This window comes from Lolium perenne, chromosome 3, assembly GCF_019359855.2.
Source record: "Lolium perenne isolate Kyuss_39 chromosome 3, Kyuss_2.0, whole genome shotgun sequence".
Classification (NCBI taxonomy): domain Eukaryota; kingdom Viridiplantae; phylum Streptophyta; class Magnoliopsida; order Poales; family Poaceae; genus Lolium; species Lolium perenne.
Window position 1 is genome coordinate 177177461 of NC_067246.2, and position 26892 is coordinate 177204352.

Below are 26892 nucleotides of genomic sequence, written 5' to 3' on the forward strand. Positions count from 1 at the left end.
CTCTCATAACAAGATTCAGTAAAGCAGGTTTAATTTCAAAGAATTCTGCTGTAGTAGCAGGTGGAGCAATAGGTGTGCATAAGAAATCATTATTATTTGTGGTTGTGAAGTCACACAACTTAGTATTTTCAGGAGTACCCATTTTAGCAGTAGTAAATAAAGCAAACTAGATAAAGTAAATGCAAGTAACTAATTTTTTTTTTTGTTTTTGATATAGCAAACAAGATAGCAAATAAAGTAAAACTAGCAACTAATTTTTTTGTATTTTGATATAATGCAGCAAACAAAGTAATAAATAAAATAAAGCAAGATAAAAACAAAGTAAAGAGATTGGAGGTGGAGACTCCCCTTGCAGCGTGTCTTGATCTCCCCGGCAACGGCGCCAGAAAACAGTCTTGATATGCGTACATCACGCGTCCGTTGGGAACCCCAAGAGGAAGGTGTGATGCGTACAGCAGCAAGTTTTCCCTCAGTAAGAAACCAAGGTTTATCGAACCAGTAGGAGCCAAGAAGCACGTTGAAGGTTGATGGCGGCCAAGTGTAGTGCGGCGCAACACCAGGGATTCCGGCGCCAACGTGGAACCTGCACAACACAACCAAAGTACTTTATCCCAACGTAACAGTGAGGTTGTCAATCTCACCGGCTTGCTGTAACAAAGGATTAGATGTATAGTGTGTATGATGATTGTTTGCAGAAAACAGTAGAACGAGTATTGCAGTAGATTGTATTCGATTAAAAGAATGGACCGGGGTCCACAGTTCACTAGAGGTGTCTCTCCGATAAGAATAAGCATGTTGGGTGAACAAATTACAGTTGGGCAATTGACAAATAAAGAGGGCATGACCATGCACATACATGATATGATGAGTATAGTGATATTTAATTGGGCATTACGACAAAGTACATAGACCGCTATCCAGCATGCATCTATGCCTAAAAAGTCCACCTTCAGGTTATCATCCGAACCCCTTCCAGTATTAAGTTGCAAACAACAGAAAATTGCATTAAGTATGGTGCGTAATGTAATCAACACATACATCCTTAGACATAGCATCGATGTTTTATCCCTAGTGGCAACAACACATCCACAACCTTAGAACTTTCTGTCACTGTCCCAGATTTAATGGAGGCATGAACCCACTATCGAGCATAAATACTCCCTCTTGGAGTTACTAGCAAAAACTTGGCCAGAGCCTCTACTAACAACGGAGAGCATGCAAGATCATAAACAACACATAGATAATAGATTGATAATCAACATAACATAGTATTCTCTATCCATCGGATCCCAACAAACACAACATGTAGCATTACAGATAGATGACCTTGATCATGTTAGGCAGCTCACAAGACCCGACAATGAAGCACAATTAGGAGAAGACGACCATCTAGCTACTGCTATGGACCCATAGTCCAGGGGTGAACTACTCACACATCACTCCGGAGGCGACCATGGCGGTGAAGAGTCCTCCGGGAGATGATTCCCCTCTCCGGCAGGGTGCCGGAGGCGATCTCCTGAATCCCCCGAGATGGGATTGGCGGCGGCGTCTCTGGAAGGTTTTCCGTATCGTGGCTCTCGGTACTGGGGGTTTCGCGACGAAGGCTTTAAGTAGGCGGAAGGGCGGAGTCAGAGGCCTGACAGGGGGGCCACACAGTAGGGCGGCGCGGGCCCCCCTTTGCCGCGCCGCCTTAGTGTGTCGGCGCCCCGTGGCCCCACTTTGTCTCTCCCTCAGACTTCTGGAAGATTCGTGTGAAAATAGGCCCCTGGGCGTTGATTTTGTCCAATTCCAAGAATATTTCCTTACTAGGATTTCTGAAACCAAAAACAGCAGAAAACAGCAACTGGCTCTTCGGCCTCTCGTTAATAGGTTAGTGCCGGAAAATGCATAAATATGACATAAAGTATGCATAAAACATGTAGGTATCATCAATAAAGTGGCATGGAACATAAGAAATTATCGATACGTCGGAGACGTATCAGCATCCCCAAGCTTAGTTCCTGCTCGTCCCGAGTAGGTAAACGATAACAAAGATAATTTCTGGAGTGATATGCCATCATAATCTTGATCATACTATTGTAAGCACATGTAATGAATGCAGCGATCAAAGCAATGGTAATGTAATGAGTAAACAACTGAATCATATAGCAAAGACTTTTCATGAATAGTACTTTCAAGACAAGCATCAATAAGTCTTGCATAAGAGTTAACTCATAAAGCAATAATTCAAAGTAGAGGTATCGAAGCAACACAAAAGAAGATTAAGTTTCAGCGGTTGCTTTCAACTTATAACATGCATATCTCATGGATATTGTCAATGTAAAGTAATATAACAAGTGCAATATGCAAGTATGTAGGAATCAATGCACAGTTCACACAAGTGTTTGCTTCTTGAGGTGGAGAGAGATAGGTGAACTGACTCAACATAAAAGTAAAAGAAAGGCCCTTCGCAGAGGGAAGCATTGATTGCTGTATTTGTGCTAGAGCTTTGGTTTTGAAAACAAGAAACAATTTTGTCAACGGTAGTAATAAAGCATATGTATCATGTAAATTATATCCTACAAGTTGCAAGTCTCATGCATAGTATACTAATAGTGCCCGCACCTTGTCCTATGTTTTAACCAAGTGTCACAAAGGGGTACCTCTATGCCGCCTGTACAAAGGTCTAAGGAGAAAGCTCGCATTGGATTTCTCGCTTTTGATTATTCTCAACTTAGACATCCATACCGGGACAACATAGACAACATATAATGGACTCCTCTTTAATGCATAAGCATTTAGCAAGAATTAATGTTCTCATATGAGATTGAGGATATTTGTCCAAAACTGAAACTTCCACCATGAATCATGGCTTTAGTTAGCGGCCCAATGTTCTTCTCTAACAGTATGCATGCTCTAACCATTCAACAAGTGATAAATCTCCCTTACTTCAGATAAGACGGACATGCATAGCAACTCACATGATATTCAACAAAGAGTAGTTGATGGCGTCCCCAGGAACATGATTATCGCACAACAAGCAACTTAATAAGAGATAAAGTGCATAAGTACATATTCAATACCACAATAGTTTTTAGGCTATTTGTCCCATGAGCTATATATTGCAAAGGTGAAGAATAGAAATTTTAAAGGTAGCACTCAAGCAATTTACTTTGGAATGGCGGAGAAATACCATGTAGTAGGTAGGTATGGTGGACACAAATGACATAGTGGTTGGCTCAAGGATTTTGGATGCATGAGAAGTATTCCCTCTCGATACAAGGTTTAGGCTAGCAAGGTTATTTGAAACAAACACAAGGATGAACCGGTGCAGCAAAACTCACATAAAAGACATATTGTAAACATTATAAGACTCTACACCGTCTTCCTTGTTGTTCGACCCTTACTAGAAATTATCTAGACCTTAGAGAGACCAATTATGCAAACCAAATTTTAGCACACTCTATGTATTTCTTCATTAATAGGTGCAAAGTATATGATGCAAGAGCTTAAACATGAGCACAACAATTGCCAAGTATCAAATTATCCAAGACATTTTACCAATTACCACATGTAGCATTTCCTGTTTCCAACCATATAACAATTTAACGAAGAAGATTCAACCTTCGCCATGAATACTATGAGTAAAGCCTAAGGACATATTTGTCCATATGCAACAGCGGAGCATGTCTCTCTCCCACACAATGAATGCTAGGATCCAACTTTATTCAAACAAAACAAAAACAAAAACAAACCGACGCTCCAAGCAAAGTACATAAGATGTGATGGAATAAAAATATAGTTTCACTAGAGGAACCTGATAATGTTATCGATGAAGAAGAGGATGCCTTGGGTATCCCCAAGCTTAGACGCTTGAGTCTTCTTGAAATATGCAGGGGTGAACCACCGGGGCATCCCCAAGCTTAGAGCTTTCACTCTCCTTGATCATATTGTATCATCCTCCTCTCTTGATCCTTGAAAACTTTCTCCACACCACACTCAAAACAACTCATTAGAGGGTTAGTGCATAATCAAAATTAACATGTTCAGAGGTGACATAATCATTCTTAATACTTCTGGACATTGCACAAAGCTACTGAAAGTTAATGGAATCGAAAAATCCATCAAGCATAGCAACACAGGCAATGCGAAATAAAAGGCAGAATCTGTCAAAACAGAACAGTTCGTAAAGACGAATTTCTAAGAGGCACCAGACTTGCTCAAATGAAAATGCTCAAATTTAATGAAAGTTGCGTACATATCTGAGGATCACTCACGTAAATTGGCATAATTTTCTGAGTTACCTACAGAGAATTAGGTCCAGATTCGTGACAGCAAAGAAATCTGTTTCTGCGCAGTAATCCAAATCTAGTATGAACCTTACTATCAACGACTTTACTTGGCACAATAATGCAACAAAATAAGATAAGGAGAGGTTGCTACAGTAGTAACAACTTCCAAGACTCAAATATAAAATAAAAGTGCAGTAGTAAAATCATGGGTTGTCTCCCATAAGCTCTTTTCTTTAACGCCTTTCAGCTAGGCGCAGAGAGTGTATATCAAGTGTTATCAAGAGACGAAGCATCAACATCATAATTTGTTCTAATGATAGAATTAAAAGGTAGCTTCATTCTCTTTCTAGAGAAGTGTTCCATACCTTTCTTGAGAGGAAATTGATATTTAATATTACCTTCCTTCATGTCAATAATAACACCAACAGTTCGAAGAAAAGGTCTTCCCAATATAATGGGACAAGATGCATTGCATTCAATATCCAAGACAACAAAATCAACGGGGACAAGGTTATTGTTAACGGTAATGCGAACATTATCAACTCTCCCCAAAGGTTTCTTTGTAGAATTATCAGCAAGATTAACATCCAAATAACAATTTTTCAATGGTGGCAAGTCAAGCATATTATAGATTTTCTTAGGCATAACGGAAATACTTGCACCAAGATCACATAAAGAATTACAATCAAAGTCATTGACCTTCATCTTAATGATGGGCTCCCAACCATCCTCTAGCTTCCTAGGAATAGAAGCTTCGCGTTCTAGTTTCTCTTCTCTAGCTTTTATGAGAGCATTTGTAATGTGTTTCGTGAAAGCCAAGTTTATAGCACTAGCATTAGGACTCTTAGCAAGTTTTTGTAAGAACTTTATAACTTCAGAGATGTGGCAATCATCAAAATCCAAACCATTATGATCTAAAGCAATGGGATCATTATCCCCAATGTTGGAAAAAAATTCAGCAGTTTTATCACAGGCAGTTTCAGCAGTTTTAGCAGTTTCAGGCAGTTTTTCACGCTTTGCATTAGAAGTAGAAACATTGCCAACACCAATTCTTTTACCATTAATAGTAGGAGGTGCAGCAACATGTGGAACATTAGCATTGCTAGTGGTGGTAATAGTCCAAACTTTAGCTATATTATCTTCTTTAGCATTTTCTTCTTTTTCCCACCTAGCACGCAATTCGGCCATCAATCTTATATTCTCATTAATTCTAACTTGGATGGCATTTGTCGTAGTAACAATTTTGTTATTATGATTTTCATTAGGCATAACTTTCGATTTCAAAAGATCAACATCAGCAGCAAGACTATCGACTTTAGAAGCAAGTATATCGATTTTCCCAAGCTTTTCTTCAACAGATTTGTTAAAAGCAGTTTGTGTACTAATACATTCTTTAAGCATGGCTTCAAATCCAGGGGGTGTGTTCCTATTATTGTTGTAAGAATTCCCATAAGAATTACCATAACCGTTACCATTATTATAAGGATATGACCTATAGTTGTTACTAGAATTGTTCCGATAAGCATTGTTGTTGAAATTATTTTTCTTAATGAAGTTTACATCAATATGTTCTTCTTGAGCAACCAATGAAGCTAACAGAACATTATTAGGATCAACATTAGTCCTATCATTCACAAGCATAGACATAATAGCATCAATCGTATCACTCAAGGAAGAGGTTTCTTCGACAGAATTTACCTTCTTACCTTGTGCAGCTCTTTCCGTGTGCCATTCAGAGTAATTAATCATTATATTATCAAGAAACTTTGTTGCGTCGCCTAGAGTGATGGACATAAAGGTACCTCCAGCAGCTGAATCCAATAGGTTCCGCGAAGAAAAATTCAGTCCTGCATAAAAGGTTTGGATGATCATCCAAGTAGTCAGTCCATGGGTTGGGCAATTTTTAACCAAAGATTTCATTCTTTCCCAAGCTTGTGCAACATGCTCAATATCCAATTGTTTAAAATTCATTATGCTACTTCTCAAAGAAATAATTTTAGCAGGAGGATAATATCTACCAATAAAAGCATCCTTGCATTTAGTCCATGAATCAATACTATTCTTAGGCAGAGATAGCAACCAATCTTTAGCTCTTCCTCTTAATGAGAAAGGAAACAATTTTAATTTTATAATGTCACCATCTACATCCTTATACTTTTGCATTTCACATAGTTCAACAAAATTATTGAGATGGGCAGCAGCATCATCAGAACTAACACCAGAAAATTGCTCTCTCATAACAAGATTCAGTAAAGCAGGTTTAATTTCTAAGAATTCTGCTGTAGTAGCAAGTGAAGCAATAGGTGTGCATAAAAAATCATTATTATTTGTGGTTGTGAAGTCACACAACTTAGTATTTTCAGGAGTACCCATTTTAGCAGTAGTAAATAAAGCAAACTAGATAAAGTAAATGCAAGTAACTAATTTTTTTTGGTGTTTTTGATATAGCAAACAAGATAGCAAATAAAGTAAAACTAGCAACTAATTTTTTTGTATTTTGATATAATGCAGCAAACAAAGTACTAAATAAAATAAAGCAAGACAAAAACAAAGTAAAGAGATTGGAGGTGGAGACTCCCCTTGCAGCGTGTCTTGATACGCGTACGTCACGCGTCCGTTGGGAACCCCAAGAGGAAGGTGCGATGCGTACAGCAACAAGTTTTCCCTCAGTAAGAAACCAAGGTTTATCGAACCAGTAGGAGCCAAGAAGCACGTTGAAGGTTGATGGCGGCGAAGTGTAGTGCGGCGCAACACCAGGGATTCCGGCGCCAACGTGGAACCTGCACAACACAACCAAAGTACTTTGTCCCAACATAACAGTGAGGTTGTCAATCTCACCGGCTTGCTGTAACAAAGGATTAGATGTATAGTGTGGATGATGATTGTTTGCAGAAAACAGTAGAACGAGTATTGCAGTAGATTTATTCGATTAAAAGAATGGACCGGGGTCCACAGTTCACGAGAGGCGTCTCTCCGATAAGAATAAGCATGTTGGGTGAACAAATTACAGTTGGGCAATTGACAAATAAAGAGGGCATGACCATGCACATACATGATATGATGAGTATAGTGAGATTTAACTGGGCATTACGACAAAGTACATAGACCGCTATCCAGCATGCATCTATGCCTAAAAAGTCCACCTTCAGGTTATCATCCGAACCCCTTCCAGTATTAAGTTGCAAACAACAGACAATTGCATTAAGTATGGTGCGTAATATAATCAACACATACATCCTTAGACATAGCATCGATGTTTTATCCCTAGTGGCAACAGCACATCCACAACCTTAGAACTTTATGTCACTGTCCCAGATTTAATGGAGGCATGAACCCACTATCGAGCATAAATACTCCCTCTTGGAGTTACTAGCAAAAACTTGGCCAGAGCCTCTACTAACAACGGAGAGCATGCAAGATCATAAACAACACATAGATAATAGATTGATAATCAACATAACATAGTATTCTCTATACATCGGATCCCAACAAACACAACATGTAGCATTACAGATAGATGATCTTGATCATGTTAGGCAGCTCACAAGACCCGACAATGAAGCACAATTAGGAGAAGACGACCATCTAGCTACTGCTATGGACCCATAGTCCAGGGGTGAACTACTCACACATCACTCCGGAGGCGACCATGGCGGTGAAGAGTCCTCCGGGAGATGATTCCCCACTCCGACAGGGTGCCGGAGGCGATCTCCTGAATCCCCCGAGATGGGATGGGCGGCAGCGTCTATGGAAGGTTTTCCGTATCGTGGCTCTCGGTACTGGGGGTTTCGCGACGAAGGCTTTAAGTAGGCGGAAGGGCGGAGTCAGAGGCCTGACAGGGGGGCCACATAGTAGGGCGGCGCGGGCCCCCCTTGGCCGCGCCGCCTTAGTGTGTCGGCGCCCCGTGGCCCCACTTCGTCTCTCCCTCGGACTTCTGGAAGCTTCGTGTCAAAATAGGCCCCTGGGCGTTGATTTCGTCCAATTCCGAGAATATTTCATTACTAGGATTTCTGAAACCAAAAACAGCAGAAAACAGCTACTGGCTCTTCGGCATCTCGTTAATACGTTAGTGCCGGAAAATGCATAAATATGACATAAAGTATGCATAAAACATGTAGGTATCAACAATAAAGTGGCATGGAACATAAAAAATTATCGATACGTCGGAGACGTATCAGGAGCCTCCGTCTTCAGATTTGGTACCAGAGGCCCATCGGGGTGACCTCCGCACCATGCCCACACCCGCCGCCCCCTTCACCGCCCGCGCGGCCGAAGAGAGCCGACTGCAGCATCGGGCACCCGCCTGCGCGGCCGAAGAGAGCAGTTGTTTTCTATGTCTCCCTCTTTTAAAGAAATCTTAAGAAACTTGAATGCAAACAAATTACATACGCATATACTGTACGAACTATTTTTAGTGATCTAATACGGCTACTCTGAAGAAAAGAAAATTGAACCAAACGCTAATTGCAGTCACAGCATCGCTATAAAGTGCTAAAAGCCTAAAACCCCAGCGAAGCACCACACGCATGGTCAGATACTCAGATGGCTTCCTCCTACCGTCTCCCACCCATCCCCGGCTCCAAGAGGACGCGCACCAGCGCCGAGGCAGGAGTCTCCGGAGAAGAAGCAATGACACGGGAAACGGCGGTTGTGAAGCGAGAGGTGAAGCCGGAGGAGGAGGATGAGGCGTGGGCGTGGCCGCGCCCGATGGAGGGGCTCGGCGAGCCGGGGCCGGCGCCGTTCGTGGCTAAGACGTACGAGATGGTGGCGGACGCAGCCACTGACGCTGTGGTGTCGTGGGCAGACAGTGGGAGCAGCTTCGTGGTCTGGGATCCGCACGCGCTCGCCGCCGCCGTTCTCTCCCGCTTCTTCAAGCACGCCAACTTCGCCTCCTTCGTCAGGCAGCTCAACACCTACGTATGTATCATCAACAGCCCTATTCGCGCCCCGTCCTCTCTCCTTTTTAGGCACATCTGTTGTTGCAAATTACAGTTTATCCACCGTGTCTCCGCGATACAGTTCTAACTGCTGCCCTGTGCGTGTTGTTTGCAAGGTGAGAGGTATATGACCATTGTTGCCTGCTGATTGAGAGTGTTTAGAAATCGATTCCAATTTGATTTATAATTATGAACTGTCTGAATGTTGTGAGTTACTGAGTTCTGACTGTGATGTGCACACAAATGTGCGCACTCCTCGATGTGCTAATTTGGGCATTCTGTTTTATCAAGAAAATTGCCACAGGCGTGGCAGCACGCTTGTTTGCTGGAAGTTTACGCACATTATAAATCACGCGCAATTGGGCCAATATAAGAGTTAATAGTTTTTCTTATCGAAACCATGTAAGAGTTAAATGTGTGTTAGAGTTTTACACTTTTATTTCACGTTTGCCTTCAAAAAATTATGGTTGTTGCTTGTTTTGGTCTGTTGTGATCAATTCTCTGCTTACGCGTTTGTGGTTTGTGATAATTTACTTATTTTAGTATTCATCAACTTCACTATGCTCGATATGACATGTACTCAGTTTATTCGCAATGCAATCTAAGATGCTCCCTTCTGGGCCTTACAGGTGTCCAAGTAGCTCATAAGTCGTACCCAATTTTTGTTCTACCACTTCAAGAACTAAAACCTCGTGATCTGTCCATCCTTTAATTGTTAAGAAGTGAAAGGTGATGTTAACATGGTTTAGTTTAACTCTGTTCCTTTTTTTGGTGGTTTTGTTGACGTGAACCCGATGATTTTTGTACGGACCTAGCCTTTTCTTATTCCAGCGCTTACCACAAACCGCCTTTGTTGCTGTAACCATTACATCTTGCCAGCATGTTCTGGGCTTCTCAATGCCTTTCTAATAGTTTTTTTTTCCTTGATAAAATTTCAACTGCAGATAGATATTGCAGGTTAGGTCACCATTGATTTAGTCTGGTAGCTAAAACAGTTACAGATATGCTTGAGATTTTTCTTTCTTATATTATGTTCTTACTAAAGGAGGGAGTTAGATTTACTTGATTACTGCTGGATTCTGATTGGCTGCAATTATAGACTATCCCCTTTATCGATAAAAAGTCGGTCCTACTGACTATTCTGAACTGCTGACTGTCACCATACTGGCATACTGCAAATGTTTCTAACTTCTACGTGTGTTTCTGTGCAGGGATTCCGAAAGGTCAATCCAGGTCGGTGGGAATTTGCGAATGAAGCCTTCTTAGCTGGTCAGAAGCATTTACTGAAGGACATCAGGAGGCGACGTCCTTCCAAGCATCAGATGGAATCACAACTCAGAAACGGAAATGTTTGTCATCGACAGCCTGAATATCTCAACGAGGTTGATAGTTTAAAGAGAAACAGTGCAGCTCTAAGAGCAGAAGTTATCACACTTAAGCGGAAATATGACATCTGTAGATCTCAGCTCATTGCCATGGAGCAGAGGGTCCTAAACAATGAAAGGAAGCAACAGCAGATCATCACTTTCTTTGCCAAGGCACTCAGTAACCCAGGCTTTGTGCAGCAGATTTTGCTCAGTTGTGCAGATAAGAAAGAGCTAAGAAACACCGCCAAAAGACAAAGGCTGGTGGAAAATGAAGAACTACAAGTTGTCGATGTGCCATTGAAGAAGGGTACGACTGCAGGTAGCAGTGACAGTGGCACAGCTGCGAACAACCAGCCTCTGCCCAAGGGTAGTGATCAGAACATAGGCGACATGTGCGATGATGTATGGGAAGAGCTGGATGCAATACCTGGAACTCAAATTAAACAATAAGGCAAGGGTGATATCGGCTTCGATATTGAGGAGTTCACCGGAAGGCCTTGTGGTTGGGTTGATGACTGCCCATATCTAGTTGAGCCAATGCAGTTTGTGGAACACTAGAGGTATGCAAACAACAGAATCTGCCAGTGAAAAAGTGGAGTTGTTCATATTACGTTGTGCCATCTCATATCTGTACATCAGTTAGCCCACTTCTCTGTCATTGCACATTTACCTCGAAAGAACATTGAAAAAAAATAGCAGCAGTTCTCTCTGATAATGAAAACCAGGGATCTGCGCAAGTTTGATGGTGAGTTCTAAATTTTGATGTATGCACCTAAGCATCGTGATATTATTTTGCCTGTTTGCACCATGCAACTGGGTTGAAAATGTGTGTTGTTTGAGTCTATGAATAGAAGGGAACATGGATGTATGATGTTCCTTTAGTTCTTACTCACGGAAAAATTTTATGTACTCCCTCCATCTCATGAAAATTGTCAGAATTTTGTTTAAATTTGGATATATCTACATACCAGATAGTGTCTAGGTACATCCATTTTTTGTCAAATCGAGGAAAACTTTCATGGGTTGGAGGGAGTACATAAAAAAAGATGCTTACTGTTTTCATCTCAAATTGGTCTATAGTTGTTTCTCCTCAACCGGCCATAATATTATCTTGGATGATCCATCATATGTCCCATACTTTAAACAGACTTTAAATTAATAAAACCCTCAACCGACCAGGATTATAACACAACCCCAATACACACATCGATGCCGCTGAGGTTACCAGCTTACAATACACACACACATATGAGGGCGAAAATGACACGTAAAAACAACACGAGTACGACTACCACAAACAAAGATAAAACTTGAAAACTTGAGGTCTTTGTCTCCAACAAATGAAGAGCGGAGGGTGTCGCCGGCAGACCATCACCGGAATCCCCAACCACTGACTACACACAAGAATCTGCCAGGCGCATGTGACCACGAAAGGAGAAGCAAGAGAATGCCGAGGTCTCATAAGTAACACCGCCAGGGAGGGGAGTGACACAAAGGTGACACCGTTGCTCGACCCATCAAGGGCCAATGTTTTCACCCAGACACATCCGACCATGAAGGGGGTAGCACCGAGGCTCAACGAAGATGTCTCCAAAGAGGAGAATGTCCCATACTACTCCTGACTTTGATCCTATATTCCATATAAAAGTCTATCATATACCCAACCTTATTTTGCCAGCTTAATCAGGTGACATATTCCCTATGTCATCCCAGGATATCCTAATGTCCAGTATACCAATATAAAGCTCACTTCTGTGATTATCTACCAGCTTAGCGCGAAAAATCATAACTCAGTGGAAATAATCAAATTAAGATTGACAACTTTAAATACGAGTATCTAGATGGTATTGAAACAGGAGAAAAGCGTGGTAACAACTGTTAAGCCACGTCAATTGATGTTATCATGAGGAAAAAAAGAAGGGCTAACCCTACCTCCTCTCCCGCCCCCCTCCCGGGCGGCGGCGGAGGATCTCCCCTCTCCCCCGCAGCCGCCCCTCGGGCCGCCGCCCTACATGCCGCCGTTGCTGCCGGCCTCGGCGGCGGTGGCGGTGCCCCTTCCGTCGAACGACGACGAGGAGGAGAGGGTTTACGCGGCAGCGCTCCATGGGTGGTGATGTGGCGCCGGTGGAGGAAGCCGGGCGGCACAGCTGCTTGGCCGGGGCCTGATGCCCTTCGCCGGTAGCCATGGAGGATTGGATGGAGCGGTGGCGGCCTCCGCCCCCGGCGGCGATTCGGCGGTGGTACTCATGATCCGCGTCGTCGTCTTCTTCTCTGGTGATCTGGTGATCCGACAGGAGGGACAGTCGGCGTGGGGGCTGCCGGTCTTGCTATGTTTTGGTGGTGGTCCTTGTCAACACCCGGATTTTTAAGTCCAGATGCCTATTATGCCATACATCGCAATCCCAGGAAGATTGTTTTTGCGAGACATAACAGTTGAATATCATAGAGTCATCATTCATTACAATACCAACATAGTCATTATATAAATAGGATCACAAGATCCAGTCTCATTACAACACTTGATCTAATGATCATTACACAAATGCGTAGCGAAAGCGAAGTAGCAGTGGACTATCTATTCCACAGGCAACGCTTGACGTTAGAAGCTCCTAGTTGTCGTAGATGTCCTGCTGGCCGTCATCTTCATATTGCTGTTCGGCTTCATAGTCTGGCCATTTGAATAGCCAGGGACAAAGCCGTGAGTACTTTCAAGTACTCGCAAACTAATACTAATGTAAGTACTAACATTGCTATTGAGAGTGTTCTAAGCTCTAGGGTTATTTGCATAAAGCCAATTCTAGTTCATAAACAAATCAAAGAGGAAATACAATTCTTAGCAGGCTGCAACGTATGTTTGCTGAAGATCCAAAAGGGAAGGTGAATGTTTCAGTTCAGGAAGATCAAATGATCAGGACGAGCTTTACAGGTCAGGGTCTTTTTGGTCCAAACATCGGAGGAATCAACATTGGTCATCCCTCCTCCTCTTCGCAGAGCCATCTACACATGTCGACGCAACATCAGTTTGGTCGGCAAGGGAGAGAGCTGGTACCAAGTGTTGTGCATCCTCCACACCTCATCTCTCCACATCCTTCGACTCACCAAGGTAGACAAGGCTTTACTCCTACAATCACAGGCACTGACGAAGTACCTGTCAGGGTAGAAGAAACAAGTGTACAGAGGCAGCAAACTGATGTATTGCAACAGAATGGAACAAGGGGCCCACCGATCACTACAAAAGGTACCAATTCAGAAAAGGCCATGATGGAAGCTATAAATCTGCCACATTCATCTGGAAAAAAAGACATAGGAAAGCAGCCTGGGCTATTCTTGGGCCATGAGAACAACACTTTGTCAATGCCACACTCGAAAAACCTAGCACTGCCAGGAAAGCAAGTTGAGCATCTGAACGTTTCATCCTCAATCCCAAAATACCCCTTGTCAACAACAATACCTACCTTCATCTCTTGATGAAACTATTCCCACTTTGGACAAAACCCCACCGAAACGACCCGCCCCATCTCCAATCCCAAATCAGACACCTCTTGCAAAGAGATCCTCGCCGCACAAGGACGGGCATGCTGATGCAGGCCTTGGCCAAATGACACTGCAGGTCCCTGCTACAACATCAACTCCCCATACTTCAATCCAGTCAAACCCTCAGTTGTCATTTGCTTCCAACATCATATCTTCCACCCAACTAGGATTCAATGATGCTACTTTGGTCGATACCGATACCGCCACTCTAGGTATCATCTTTGGAGGAGATAGTGAAAGGCAGCTACCTGGAAACAATCCTGAGCTAGGAACAATCAAGAGAACCACCGCAGTAGATCTCACCGTCGCAACAGAGCATCGGAATCGTCGACGCCCTACTGGATGGGATGTTCAGGAACAAGGTCAAATTGGATCTCACCACACACCTCCTTCGGGGATTACTCGCTACCAGCATGGAGCTGCCAGTTGGACGCGTCTTGGTGGAGCCAGCGAAATGGGGCATGGTGGGCCTCGTCGTAGAGATAGAAGCTTCTCTGCATGTTTGATGGGTCACCCCTATGCTCACTCACCTCGCAGATCACCTGCAAGGGCAAATTCTGCCACTGCTCTAGAGCACGGTCCAAGGCCATTCTCGCCGGTTTCCTCAGTGGGTACGCACGACTCTACGTATGGGGGATTCTCGCCTCCTCCGATGGCTCGCGACTACTACCAGGGTTAGAATGTTTACATTGGAAATTATGCTCAGCGAGACCATGAAGAGTACGATCGTGAAGTGCAATCTGAAGCCAACGCTGGGGCTACTCTCCAGGTTATGAATGAGCATCAGCAACAGAATGATGTAGGAAGGGAGATGGAACTTGATGATGGGGCAAAGGCGCCAGCCCTTAAGGCGCCACAGGCGCAATGAAGGCTCTAGGATGGAACTGCGGGGGCATGGGCAAGAGTCTCCGTAGTCCAAAAATGATGCATCTTGCCAGGATGATCTGTTCTGCAAAACCTCTGGTAATCTTTGTCTCCGAAATAAAATCCTCTAAAGTGAATTCTGCTGATCTTAATTCTAGGTTTAACATGGCTGATAGCTTTGTAGTGCCCTCTCGAAGACGCTCGGGTGGGCTTTGGTTGATGTGGAATGATGATCTCCAAGTTACTATCCATAGTTCGACTCTCCATGTTATCCTAGCATTAGTTGTACATACTGCTACTAATGTTAAGTTTGGTCTAGTTTGTATTTATGGGGACCCTTACCATCGTCAGACTAGTGCTATTTGGAGTGAAGTAGCTGCTTTTGTGTATGATAATGCTTGCCTTCCTATGTTATGTTTAGGTGACATGAATGACCTTTTGTATGATACAGACAAGAATTCTCTCAATATAAATCGTCCTCGCATGTATGCTTTCCGTGCTTTTGTTAAGCAATGTGGTCTTTTTGATCTGGGTTATAGTGGGCCTGCTTATACTTGGACTAATAGACGTTTTTCTTCTAAGCCTACTTTTGAAAGATTAGATCGGTGCCTTGTTAATGCTGAATGGTGTGCAGCTTTTCCTGTCTCAAATGTCTACAACATGCCTATTGTTCACACTATGAGTGACCATGCTGCTATTCTTCTCTCCACGGATGGGCCTGTTCGTAAAGTTAAATGTTCTTTCAAATTCGAAAATTGGTGGCTAAAAGAAGAGGACTTTCAAAATTGTGCTAAAAATGCTTGGCTCTCAACAAAGAATAAATCCTTTTCAGCAAGGACTAACCATCTTGCAGGAACTCTCAAGATTTGGTGCAAGAAAAAGAAACCTTTGCATCTTGAGATCAATAACCTAGGAGAACAATTAAAGCAAATCCAGATGAAACCGTTAGCTGAACAAGATCATGGCCTTCAGATGACCTTATCTACAAGGTATGAACAATCTATCACTAAACTCACAGACTTTTACATGCAAAGAGCCATGAAGCAGTGGGTTAAAGATGGGGACAGAAACACTTCCTTCTTCCATCATGCAGTAGTTAAAAGAAGAAGAAGGAACACAATTGCTTCAGTTAAGGATGAAAACAATGTGCTCCATTTTATGCCAGACAAAATAAGCAATACTTTTTTCAATTATTTCAGATCTATTTTTTCCTCTACAAATGCTAACAATAGCAGGCCCTACACTGCAACAACTCTTCCACAAGATGATCAAGATAAAACTTATAGTACACCAGACGAACAGGAAATTTTAGACACTCTCAAAAAGATGAAAAGAAATGCATCGCCTGGTCCGGATGGCTTCAACGTGGAGTTTTACATAGCGACTTGGGAGTGGATTGGAAGTGATGTTGTTCAGTTGGTAAGGAATTTTTTCCAAACAGGTATTATGCCTTCTCACATAAATGAAACTCATATTGCGCTCATTCCAAAAAAGCTTGTTCCTTTAGTTCCGGCTGATTATAGACCTATTAGCCTTCGTAATGTCATATATAAAATTATTGGCAAATGCCTTGCTAATAGACTTAAGCCCCATTTACCGGAGTATATTCACCCCTCTCAACAAGCTTTTATAGAGGGAAGGCGTATAAGCAACAATATAATCATTGCTCAAGAAATTACTCACTCTTTTTCGCAGCTCTTGGAAAAACAAATCCTTCATGCTTAAAATTGACCTTGCAAAAGCTTTTGATAGACTTGAATGGAACTTTATTGTTTCAGCTCTCGCACGTAAAGGGTTGCATGATCATTTCATCAATTTAATCCACTCTTGTGTTTCTTCTCCAACCTTCTCTGTGATTATTAATGGCCAGCCGTATGCAAAATTCAGAGGTAATAGAGGCATCAGGCAAGGTTGCCCACTGTCTCCTTACCTATTTGTACTTTCAATCAATGAATTATCTATTGATATGCAACATGCCATGTCGCAGACCTGTCTTGCAGGTATTACGCTTGGACCAAACTGCCCGTCGATTCATTCACTCCTTTTCGCAGATGATTTGCTGGTTTGTGGCCATGCTTCAGTGCAGGAGGCGACGAGAATAAAGGAAATTCTTCATCATTTCTGCAACCTCTCAGGTCAAACGCCTAATTGGACTAAGTCTGGAATTATTTTTAGCAAACATGTTACTCAAGACATTGCTCAAGCAATTACCCATATCTTCCCAGTACCTCTTATTAACATCACTTTTAGACATCTGGGACATCCTCTCATTTTGCCTTCAAAAGATAGAGCCTCAGCTTACAGCTTTGTGATTGATAAATTCAAATCGAAACTTAGCACCTACAAAGCCGACAAGCTATCCCATGCTGCCAGATTAGAGGTCATAAAGTCGGTCTTTGCCTCTATTCCAGTTTATTACATGTCAAACATTCTCTTCTCTAAGAAATTTATTTTGAAACTCACTGCTATTATTAGAAAATTTTGGTGGACAGGAGTTAGAGAAGAAACAAATTCTAGATCTCTTTGTCTCAGGGCTTGGAAAGACATCTGCTCCCCCAAGAATGAAGGAGGCTTAGGTATCCGAAACATGCAGGCCATGAATCAAGCTCTTATCCTGATGGCAACCTGGAGGATTGCGGATCAACCCGACGATTTTCTTCATTCTGTCCTCAAATCCAAATATTTCCCACACTCCTCTCTTTGGCGCCCAAATTCAAATGCTCCAAAGTCGGCCTTTTGGGCCTCCATCCTCAAAATGCTCCCTCTTCTGAAGGCCCACTCTTTCTATCAGGTTACCAAAGGCCAAATGTCTGTCTGGAGCACACCTTGGTGCAACGGTTGGGCCAACTTGTACGATGCTCTCATCATCCAATCTTCCAACTATTCCTATCCAGCCCAAGTAAAGGATCTGTGGCTTCTGAATCAACAAACTTGGAACACTCAGCTTATTGACACTCTCTTTCAAAGCCCTATGGCTGAATCTATAAAGTCAACTCCCATTATTCACTCTGCAGATGAAGACATGCTTTGTTGGAAACTTACACCCACATGTAAATGCAACACTAAAAGTGCATATAAAGCTTGTCTCCATCATTTGCAGGAAAATGGTGAGCCAAAACCAAGAGAGGTAGACCAAGCCACGGTTCAATTATTAAAGAAGATATGGCAAAACAAACAGGTCATTCCAAGAATTCAGACCTTTGGGTGGAGATTTCTCCAAAAGGCCCTACCTACGGGAGCTAGAGCTGGTAAGTACTCTAAACACAATAGCAAATTATGTTGCAGATGTGATTTGGAAGAAACAAACTACCATCTTTTCTTTACTTGTAATTATGTCAGAGCTGCTTGGTTTTCTCATCCTTGGTACATAAGAGTGGACATGCTCATCACAAACGCTAACTCTCTCACAGATATAATTTTGAATCTCGTAAATATGAACCACCCAAATCCACTCTTCCTAATGTTTTAACTTTCATGTGGTGCTTATGGAAATCGAGGAATGATCATTTATTTAATAGGCAGCAGCTGCACCCGGCTCAGATTCAGCATATGGCAAATGCTTTAAATCATAATTTGGAAATGAGTGATGTCTTGCAGGTTAGTAAACTGAAGAAGCATGTGCAGATCACAAGATCAAATATGCAAGAACAAGGTGAAGATATGCAGGTAACAGGGAATCAGCTACCTCCGCAAGGACATACACTTAGAACGGACTTGATGATCAAAGGAACGAAGGTCTTTACGGATGCGGCTTGGAAAACGAAGAAAGCTCCAGGGCTCCCTTCAGCCACAGGAATTGGTATATTCATTCAGGTTCAGGAGGATGACCGATCGGCAATGGTTATGATTCAGGCATCTATCCCTACTGCACCTTCAGTCCTACAGGCCGAGGCCGAGGCCTTGCTGGCTGCAGCTAGGATTACTTCATCACTTCATCTACGTGGCCACACCTTTCTAATGGACAACATCATCCTCGCATCCGCAGCAGCAACAGACTTGAGAACACTTGAACAGGTTCCCTGGGAGATTAGAAGGATTATAGCAAAATACAAAAACCTGACCAGATTCTCTCCAGCTCCATCCTATCACATTAAAAGAGATATCAATGGAGTAGCTCACAATTGTGCACATCAGGCTCTCAGGCAAACATTGTCTCAGCCTATCTTCAGTTGTTCTTCTTCGGCTCATAGATCGGTAGATTGTCCCATCCTATATGCAGTTCAACAGATGCAAACGTCAAAGCTTGTATTACATGCTGTACACTGTCTATGAGTTGAATGAAAGTTTGGCACCTCCGGTGCCTCAAGTTGTTCAAAAAAAAAGTTCATAAATATTTTAGTAAAAGACTCTTCATGTGCTAACTAACTCAAGTGGGAATGTTAGTGTCACTCCCACAACTCTGTTGTGATTCAAAAATCAAAGTCACCGTTCAAGTTCAATTCACAAGTCAAAAAGAGATAAATTTCTGATGACGAAAACAGTATGGCCTTTCTAACTGTCCATGACCGCGGACGCGGCTATTCGAATAGGTTTACACTCTGCAGAGGTTGCACACTTGTGCCACAACATTTGATTACATCCGTCAGGGATAACCCCGAATCATCGTAACTCAGTACGCGGATCATCAACCGTTAACCTTTCACTTACACATCCTAGTATAGGCACCTCTCCCCATGAGCTTGGCCTCCCAGTGATAGCCAATTGTTATCCCGGGAACTGCACAGGGCTTGGGTCGTACATTCACCTCATTTCACGTCATTTCACTTTCAACGGAGGCAGCCTCGGCATAACCTCTATGACGCTTGTTTAGAGGGAACCCATACTAAGACACATAAATTTCCAGCTAAGCCTTACCCATAATCAGGTATTGCGGGGGTACTCAAGAATTGGAATGGTATCGCATCCAACTCAATCATCAGTTTTTATCAAGTTCACCAAGTCAAAAATTCATGTCATATTCACCTTCAAAATCTTTCAATGGAAATGACTCGTCATTCCAAGGTTTTCACCATCATTTCACAAACACATGTTCCCATCTAGAGTAGTCATTTTTAATTTATCACTAGCATCTAGGTGTGAGGGGTGCTAAGTAGTTTTCTTTGCTTCTAGGCTAACTTTGCTACTCTTGTACTAATCCAATACTAACCAAGTGAATCATAAATCAAAAAGTAATTTGATAAATTAAAGGTAATAAAGCTTGTAAAGTAAAAAACTTGGAAAAATAGGATCACTAAACATAAAGTAAAAGGGATGATGCCTTGCTCTGGGTGAGCTTTGCACTTTGCAAGAGTATTATCTTGCCTTGGTTGGGGAATTGGTCAAAGTGGTCTTCTTCTCCTTGGAAGTAGACCTCCTCCTCCTCTTGATACTCCTCGGTACTAGCGTCTAAAATCGAATACGAGGTATACAATCATCATACCAAACTTAAGTACTAGACTAAGCACACACATGAGTCACACAAACTTAGGCTAGCATCACACATTAATACTAGGTTGGTGGACTTTGTTTTCTTATTTAAGAAAAATAATTTCCTCTCATACTAAATAAGGTGTTTCTTTTAAATCCTTAGAGAAATAAATTCCTCTCATTATCTTGTTAAGATTTAATTTCCTTCATGAATAATATATGACCTAGGTTGACAAAGTCAACCTCTTCATACTCATCATTTAAGAAAATGATTTAAATGAGGTCAAGCACCTCATGCAATTTAATCCTAACATAGTAATGATTTAAGATCATCAAACAATTTCACATGAGACCTAATAGACCAGGGTCTCTATCTCATTTTGAAATGTTTGTGACAATATTTAAATGAGATAAAAGCTCCCATATGATTTATAAATAGTTTTGGACAATATCATTGACTAAAAATAGCCATATAGTCCTCTAATTAAACTAAGCCATGATCACTCAAAGTAACCATGCCATATTTTTGCAGAAACAATTAGTGCAAGTGAAATGTGAGCTATGAGAGTTGAAATCAACTTAATAGCACTTTTGGTTGATTTTTAATAATTGTTTGAAGTTACAAAAGGCCCTGCCTTGTTTATTTTGTCACTTTAATTCTACACCAAATCTAGGGTTGGGACCAGTGTGGTTGGGTAGATAATTCTCTCAGCTTTCCAAAAATATAAAGTTGGTGAATTTTGGCCAAGTATATTTGTCCCTATTGAATTTTGAAAATGGCATCAGATTGCAAAATAAATTAAACTAGAATTCGAAATTCAAACGGAAATGGGCTGGTGGGAAAGTTTAACAGGCTACGCAGAGAGAAAGGGAGATGGGCCGGCCCAGTAACGCAGCGGGCCAACTGACAGCGTGGGGTCCACGCGTCAGTGGGTTTTAACTCAGCGAAACATTACGTTGATTGTGAGCCGCACGATTAGGGAGAGATCGAGCGGCCCAGAGACATCGTCGTCTCCGGCGAGAGACGGCCACTGGCGCGGCGACGGTGGGGGGTCGGAGACTCACCGGCGGCGTGGCGATGGTCGGAGAGGGGTTGCGGCGAGGTTGTCGACGACGGTGAAGCAGATGGAAGCAGCGGCGACGCCTGGGGTGCACTGCAACGGCGGCGCCCTTCTCAGCACCTCCGCGGGCACCGAGCTGTTGGAGATATGCCCAAGAGGAAATAATAAAAGTGGTTATTATATATCTTTGTGTTTATGATAAATGTTTATATACCATGCTATAATTGTATTAACCGAAACATTGATACATGTGTGTTATGTAAACAACAATGAGTCCCTAGTAAGCCTCTTAACTAGCTTGTTGATTAATAGATGATCATTGTTTCATGATCATGAACATTGGATGTTATTAATAACAAGGTTATGTCATTATATGAATGATGTAATGGACACACCCAATTAAGCGTAGCATAAGATCACGTCATTAAGTTATTTGCTATAAGCTTTCGATACATAGTTACCTAGTCCTTTCGACCATGAGATCATGTAAATCACTTATACCGGAAAGGTACTTTGATTACATCAAACGTCACTACGTAAATGGGTGGTTATAAAGGTGGGATTAAGTATCCGGAAAGTATGAGTTGAGGCATATGGATCAGTAGTGGGATTTGTCCATCCCGATGACGGATAGATATACTCTGGGCCCTCTCGGCGGAATATCGTCTAAATAGCTTGCAAGCATATGAATAGTTCATAAGTGACCACATACCACAGTACGAGTAAAGAGTACTTGTCAGGAGACGAGGTTGAACAAGGTATAGAGAGATACCGATGATCAAACCTCGGACAAGTAAAATATCGCGTGACAAAGAGGATCGGTATCGTATGTGAATGGTTCATTCGATCACTAAGTCATCGTTGAATATGTGGGAGCCATTATGGATCTCCAGATCCCGCTATTAGTTATTGGTCGGAGAGAGTTCTCAACCATGTCTACATAGTTCGCGAACCGTAGGGTGACACACTTAAGGTTTGATGTCGTATTAGTAGAACTTGAATATGGAATGTAGTTCGAAGTTTTGTTCGAAGTCTCGGATGGGATCCCGGACATCACGAGGAGTTCCGGAATGGTCCGGAGAATAAGATTCATATATAGGAAGTCATTTTATAAGTTTGAAAATGATCCAGTGCATTTATGGAAGGTTCTAGAAGGTTCTAGAAAAGTCCGGAAGAAATCACTTTGGAAGGCGGAGTCCCGAAGGGACTCCACCTCCCATGGCCGGCCAACCCTAGAGGGGTGGAGTCCCAGGTGGACTCCACCAAGGGTGGCCGGCCACCCCCCTCATGGAAGGGTGGGAGTCCCACTTGAGGTGGGAATCCCACCTTGGGTAGGTTTCCCTACACATGGAAGGTTTTGGGTTGGGGTCTTATTCGAAGTTTTGTAGTCCAACACTTGGGGGTTCCACCTATATAATGAGGGTCAAGGGGAGGGGGCCAGCCACACCAAGCCACCACCTTGGCCGCACCCCTTGGAGGCCGGCCACCCCCTCTCCCCAAACCCAAGCCGCCCCACTCCTCCACCTCTCCCGCAACGCTTAGCGAAGCTCCGCCGAAGATCTCCATCGACACCGCCACCACGCCGTCGTGCTGCCGGATTCAAGGAGGAGCTACTACTTCTGCTGCCCGCTGGAATGGGGAGAAGAAAGTCGTCTTCATCAACACCGAACGTGTGACCGAGTACGGAGGTGCTGCCCGATTGTGGCACCGTCAAGATCTTCTACGCGCTTTTGAAAGCGGCAAGTGATCGTCTACCGCAGCAACAAGAGCCTCATCTTGTAGGCTTTGGAAATCTTCAAGGGTGAGTCTCGTTCATCTCCTCGTTGCTCCCATCTTCTAGATTGCATCTTGGCTTTGATTGCGTTCTCGCGGTAGGAAATTTTTTGTTTTCTATGCAACGAATCCCGATAGTGGTATCAGAGCCGTGTCTATGCATAGATGGTTGCACGAGTAGAACACAATTGTTTTGCAGGCGTTGATGCTTATGTTGTCTTTAGTTTGAGTACTTTGCATCTTTGTGGCATAGTGGGATGAAGCGGCTCGGGCTAACTTTACATGACCGCGTTCATGAGATTTGCTCCACGCTCGACATGCAACTTGTATTGCATAAGTGGCTTTGCGGGTGTCTGTCTCTCCTACTATAGTGAAGATTCAATTTACTCTTCTATTGACAACACTAGTATCACTGTTGTGGTTCATGTTCGTAGGTAGATTAGATCTCACTCGAAAACCCTAAACCACGTAAAATTTGCAAACCAAATTAGAGACGTCTAACTTGTTTTTGCAGGGTTTGGTGATGTGATATGGCCATAATGTGATGATGAATATGTATGAGATGATCATTATTGTATTGTGGCAACCGGCAGGAGCCTTATGGTTGTTTTTAAATTTCATGTTGAGTAGTATTTCAAAGAAGTTGTAATAGTTGCTACATGGAAGAACAATCATGAAGACGACGCCATTGACCTTGACGCTACGCCGACGATGATGGAGATCATGCCCGTTGATGATGGAGATCATGTCCGTGCTTTGGAGATGAAGATCAAAGGCGCAAAGACAAAGGGGCCATATCATATCACATATGAACTGCATGTGATGTTAATCCTTTTATGCATCTTATTTTTCTTAGATCGCGACGGTAGCATTATAAGATGATCCCTCTCACTAAAATATCAAGATAATAAAGTGTTCATCCTTAGTAGCACCGTTGCCAATACTTGTCGTTTCAAAGCATCTCGTGATGATCGGGTGTGATAGAATCCACAAGTGCATACAACGGGTGCAAGCCAGTTTTGCACATGCGGATACTAAGGTTGCCTTGACGAGCCTAACATGTACAGACATGGTCTCGGAACACGTGATACCGAAAGGTAGAGCATGAATCATATGGTTGATATGATGAACACTTTGAGTGTTCGCCATTGAACTTACATCTTGTCTCGTGATGATCGGACTTGGTGTGGTGGATTTGGTTCGTGTGATCACTAAGACAATTCGAGGGATATTGTTTTGAGTGGGAGTTCACCTAGTTTTAATTTTGTTGAATTAAAATTTGAACTCAATTTATCATAAACTTAGTCTAAACTATTGCAAATATATGTTGTAGATATGGCGTCCCCAATCAATTTTAACCAGTTCCTAGAGAAAGAAAAGCTTAAGAGCAACGGTAGCAACTTCACCGACTGGTTCCGTCATGTGAGGATTTTCCTCGCTGGTGGAAACCTGCAATATGTGATTGATGCACCGCTAGGTGACCCTCCTGCAGAAACTGAAACCGATGAAGTAAACAATGTTTACGAGACTCGGAAAACTCGGTACTCTCAAGTTCAGTGTGCCATCCTATGCAGTCTGGAAGCCGATCTTCAAAAACGTTTTGAGCACCACGATTTTGGAGTTGGTCAATGAGCTGAAAGCTATCTTTGAAACTCATGCGGCCGTGGAATGCTATGAAGCATCGAAACACTTCTTCAGTTGCATGATGGAAGAAGGCAGCTTCGTTAGTGAGCACATGCTCATCATGACTGGGCATGCGAAGAAACTCAGTGACTTGGGAATAGTGATTCCTAACAGACTGGGGATTAATCGTGTCCTTCAATCACTTCCACCTAGTTACAAGAACTTTGTGATAAACTACAATATGCAGAACATGAACAAAGAGTTACCTGAACTCTTCGCCATGCTGAAATCTGCTGAGATTGAGATCAAGAAAGAGCACCAAGTGTTGATGGTCAACAGGACCACCAGTTTCAAGAAACAGGGCAAGTCTAAGGGAAAATTCAAGAAGGGTGGCAAGAAAGCTTCCACGCCTCCTGTGAAACCTAAGAATGGCCCTAAGCCTGATGCTGAGTGCTATTACTGCAAGGAGAAGGGACACTGGAAGCGTAATTGCTCCAAGTATTTGGCTGATCTGAAGAGCGGCCTTGTCAAGAAGAAGAAAGAAGGTATATCTGATATACATGTTATAGATGTTTATCTTACTGGTTCTCATACTAGTACCTAGGTATTTGATACTGGTTCGGTTGCTCATATTTGTAACTCGAAACAGGAACTAAAGAATAAACGAAGACTACTGAAAGATGAAGTGACGATGCGCGTTGGAAACGGATCCAAAGTCGATGTGATCGCTGTCAGCACACTTCCTCTACATCTACCTTCGGGATTAGTTTTAAGCCTAAATAATTATTATTTTGTACCCGCGTTGAGCATGAACATTATATCTGGATCTTGTTTAATGCAAGACGGTTATTCATTCAAGTCTGAGAATAATGGTTGTTCTATTTTTATGAATAATATCTTTTATGGTCGAGCACCTGAAAAGAATGGCTTATTTCTTTTAGATCTCGTTAGTAGTGATACGCATATACATAACATTGATGCTAAGCAAATTAAATTGAATGATAATTCTACTTATATGTGGCACTGTCGTCTTGGTCATATTGGAGTGAAACGCATGAAGAAACTCCATACCGATGGATTACTGTTATCACCAGAATTTGACCGAGTCAGAGGTGGGCCGCGATCAAGATGGGCTTGAAGGTTATATACGGAAGAATATATGTGAATCGGCCTTGTATGCAAAGTTTGGGCTAGTTGGCCCGTGTATCTGTAATATAGTAGGATACGTATCGATTAGATAGAGTTTAGCTCGTGCACGGTTGGGATTATTCCCACGTTAGAAAGTCTACGGACTATAAATATGTATCTAGGGTTTATGAAATAAACAACAATCACGTTCACCACAAATCAATCTAGGCGCATCGCCAACTCCCTTGTCTCGAGGGTTTCTTCCGGGTAAGCATCATGCTGCCTAGATCGCATCTTGCGATCTAGGCAGTACAAGTTTATTCGTCGTTCATGCGTTGCTCGTACTGAAGCCTTTTTGATGGCGAGCAACGTAGTTATCTTAGATGTGTTAGGGTTAGCATTGTTCTTCGTATCATATGCTGTCGTAGTGCAACCCTTAGACATCTAGCCGCTCTTACACCTATCTTAGGTGTAGGGGCGGCACCCCGCTTGATCATTATTCAGTAGATCCGATCCGTTACGGTTGCTCCTTGTTCTTCAAGGATTAGTTTAATATCTGCAATAGTTAGGCCTTACAAAGGGTTGGAGGATCCAGCGGCACGTAGGGTGTAGTTTGCTAGCCCTAGACAGGATGTTCCGGGGATCAACCTCGTGTTGGTTTTTAGGCCTTGTCTAGGATCGGCTTACGATCACCGTGCGTGGCCGCGAGGCCCAATCACGAGTAGGATGATCCGATTATGCGGTGAAAACCCCAAATCGTCATAGATCGTTTTAGCTTTATCTTGATCAAGCAGGACCACCATATATTCGTACACCTCGTGCGAATCATGGGTGGATCGGCTCCTTGAGCCGATTCACAGGACAACCTGAGAGCCGATCGAGGCTCGTATTTAATGTTTACGTGTATGCCATGCAGGAAACTAAGCGA

The 26892-nt window shown here is 42.6% G+C and overlaps 1 protein-coding gene across 1 annotated transcript; it reads left to right on the forward strand.

The window, feature by feature from the left end:
* The first annotated feature begins 8797 nt into the window (after window positions 1–8797).
* LOC127342697 (heat stress transcription factor A-6a) lies at window positions 8798–11461 on the forward strand. The gene is made up of 2 exons (XM_051368693.2): window positions 8798–9188; window positions 10420–11461. Exons 1-2 carry the CDS (start codon window positions 8814–8816, stop codon window positions 11023–11025), a joined length of 981 nt encoding a protein of 326 aa, XP_051224653.1. The 5' UTR covers window positions 8798–8813; the 3' UTR covers window positions 11026–11461.
* Window positions 11462–26892: the final 15431 nt, after the last annotated feature.

Excerpts from the sequence above, each read along its gene's own strand:
- LOC127342697 (XM_051368693.2), top strand. The coding sequence starts at position 8,814 with ATGGCTTCCTCCTACCGTCTCCCACCCATCCCCGGCTCCAAGAGGACG. Across the intron at positions 9,189-10,419 it reads TCAGGCAGCTCAACACCTAC|GGATTCCGAAAGGTCAATCC; the intron begins GTATGTATCATC and ends GTTTCTGTGCAG.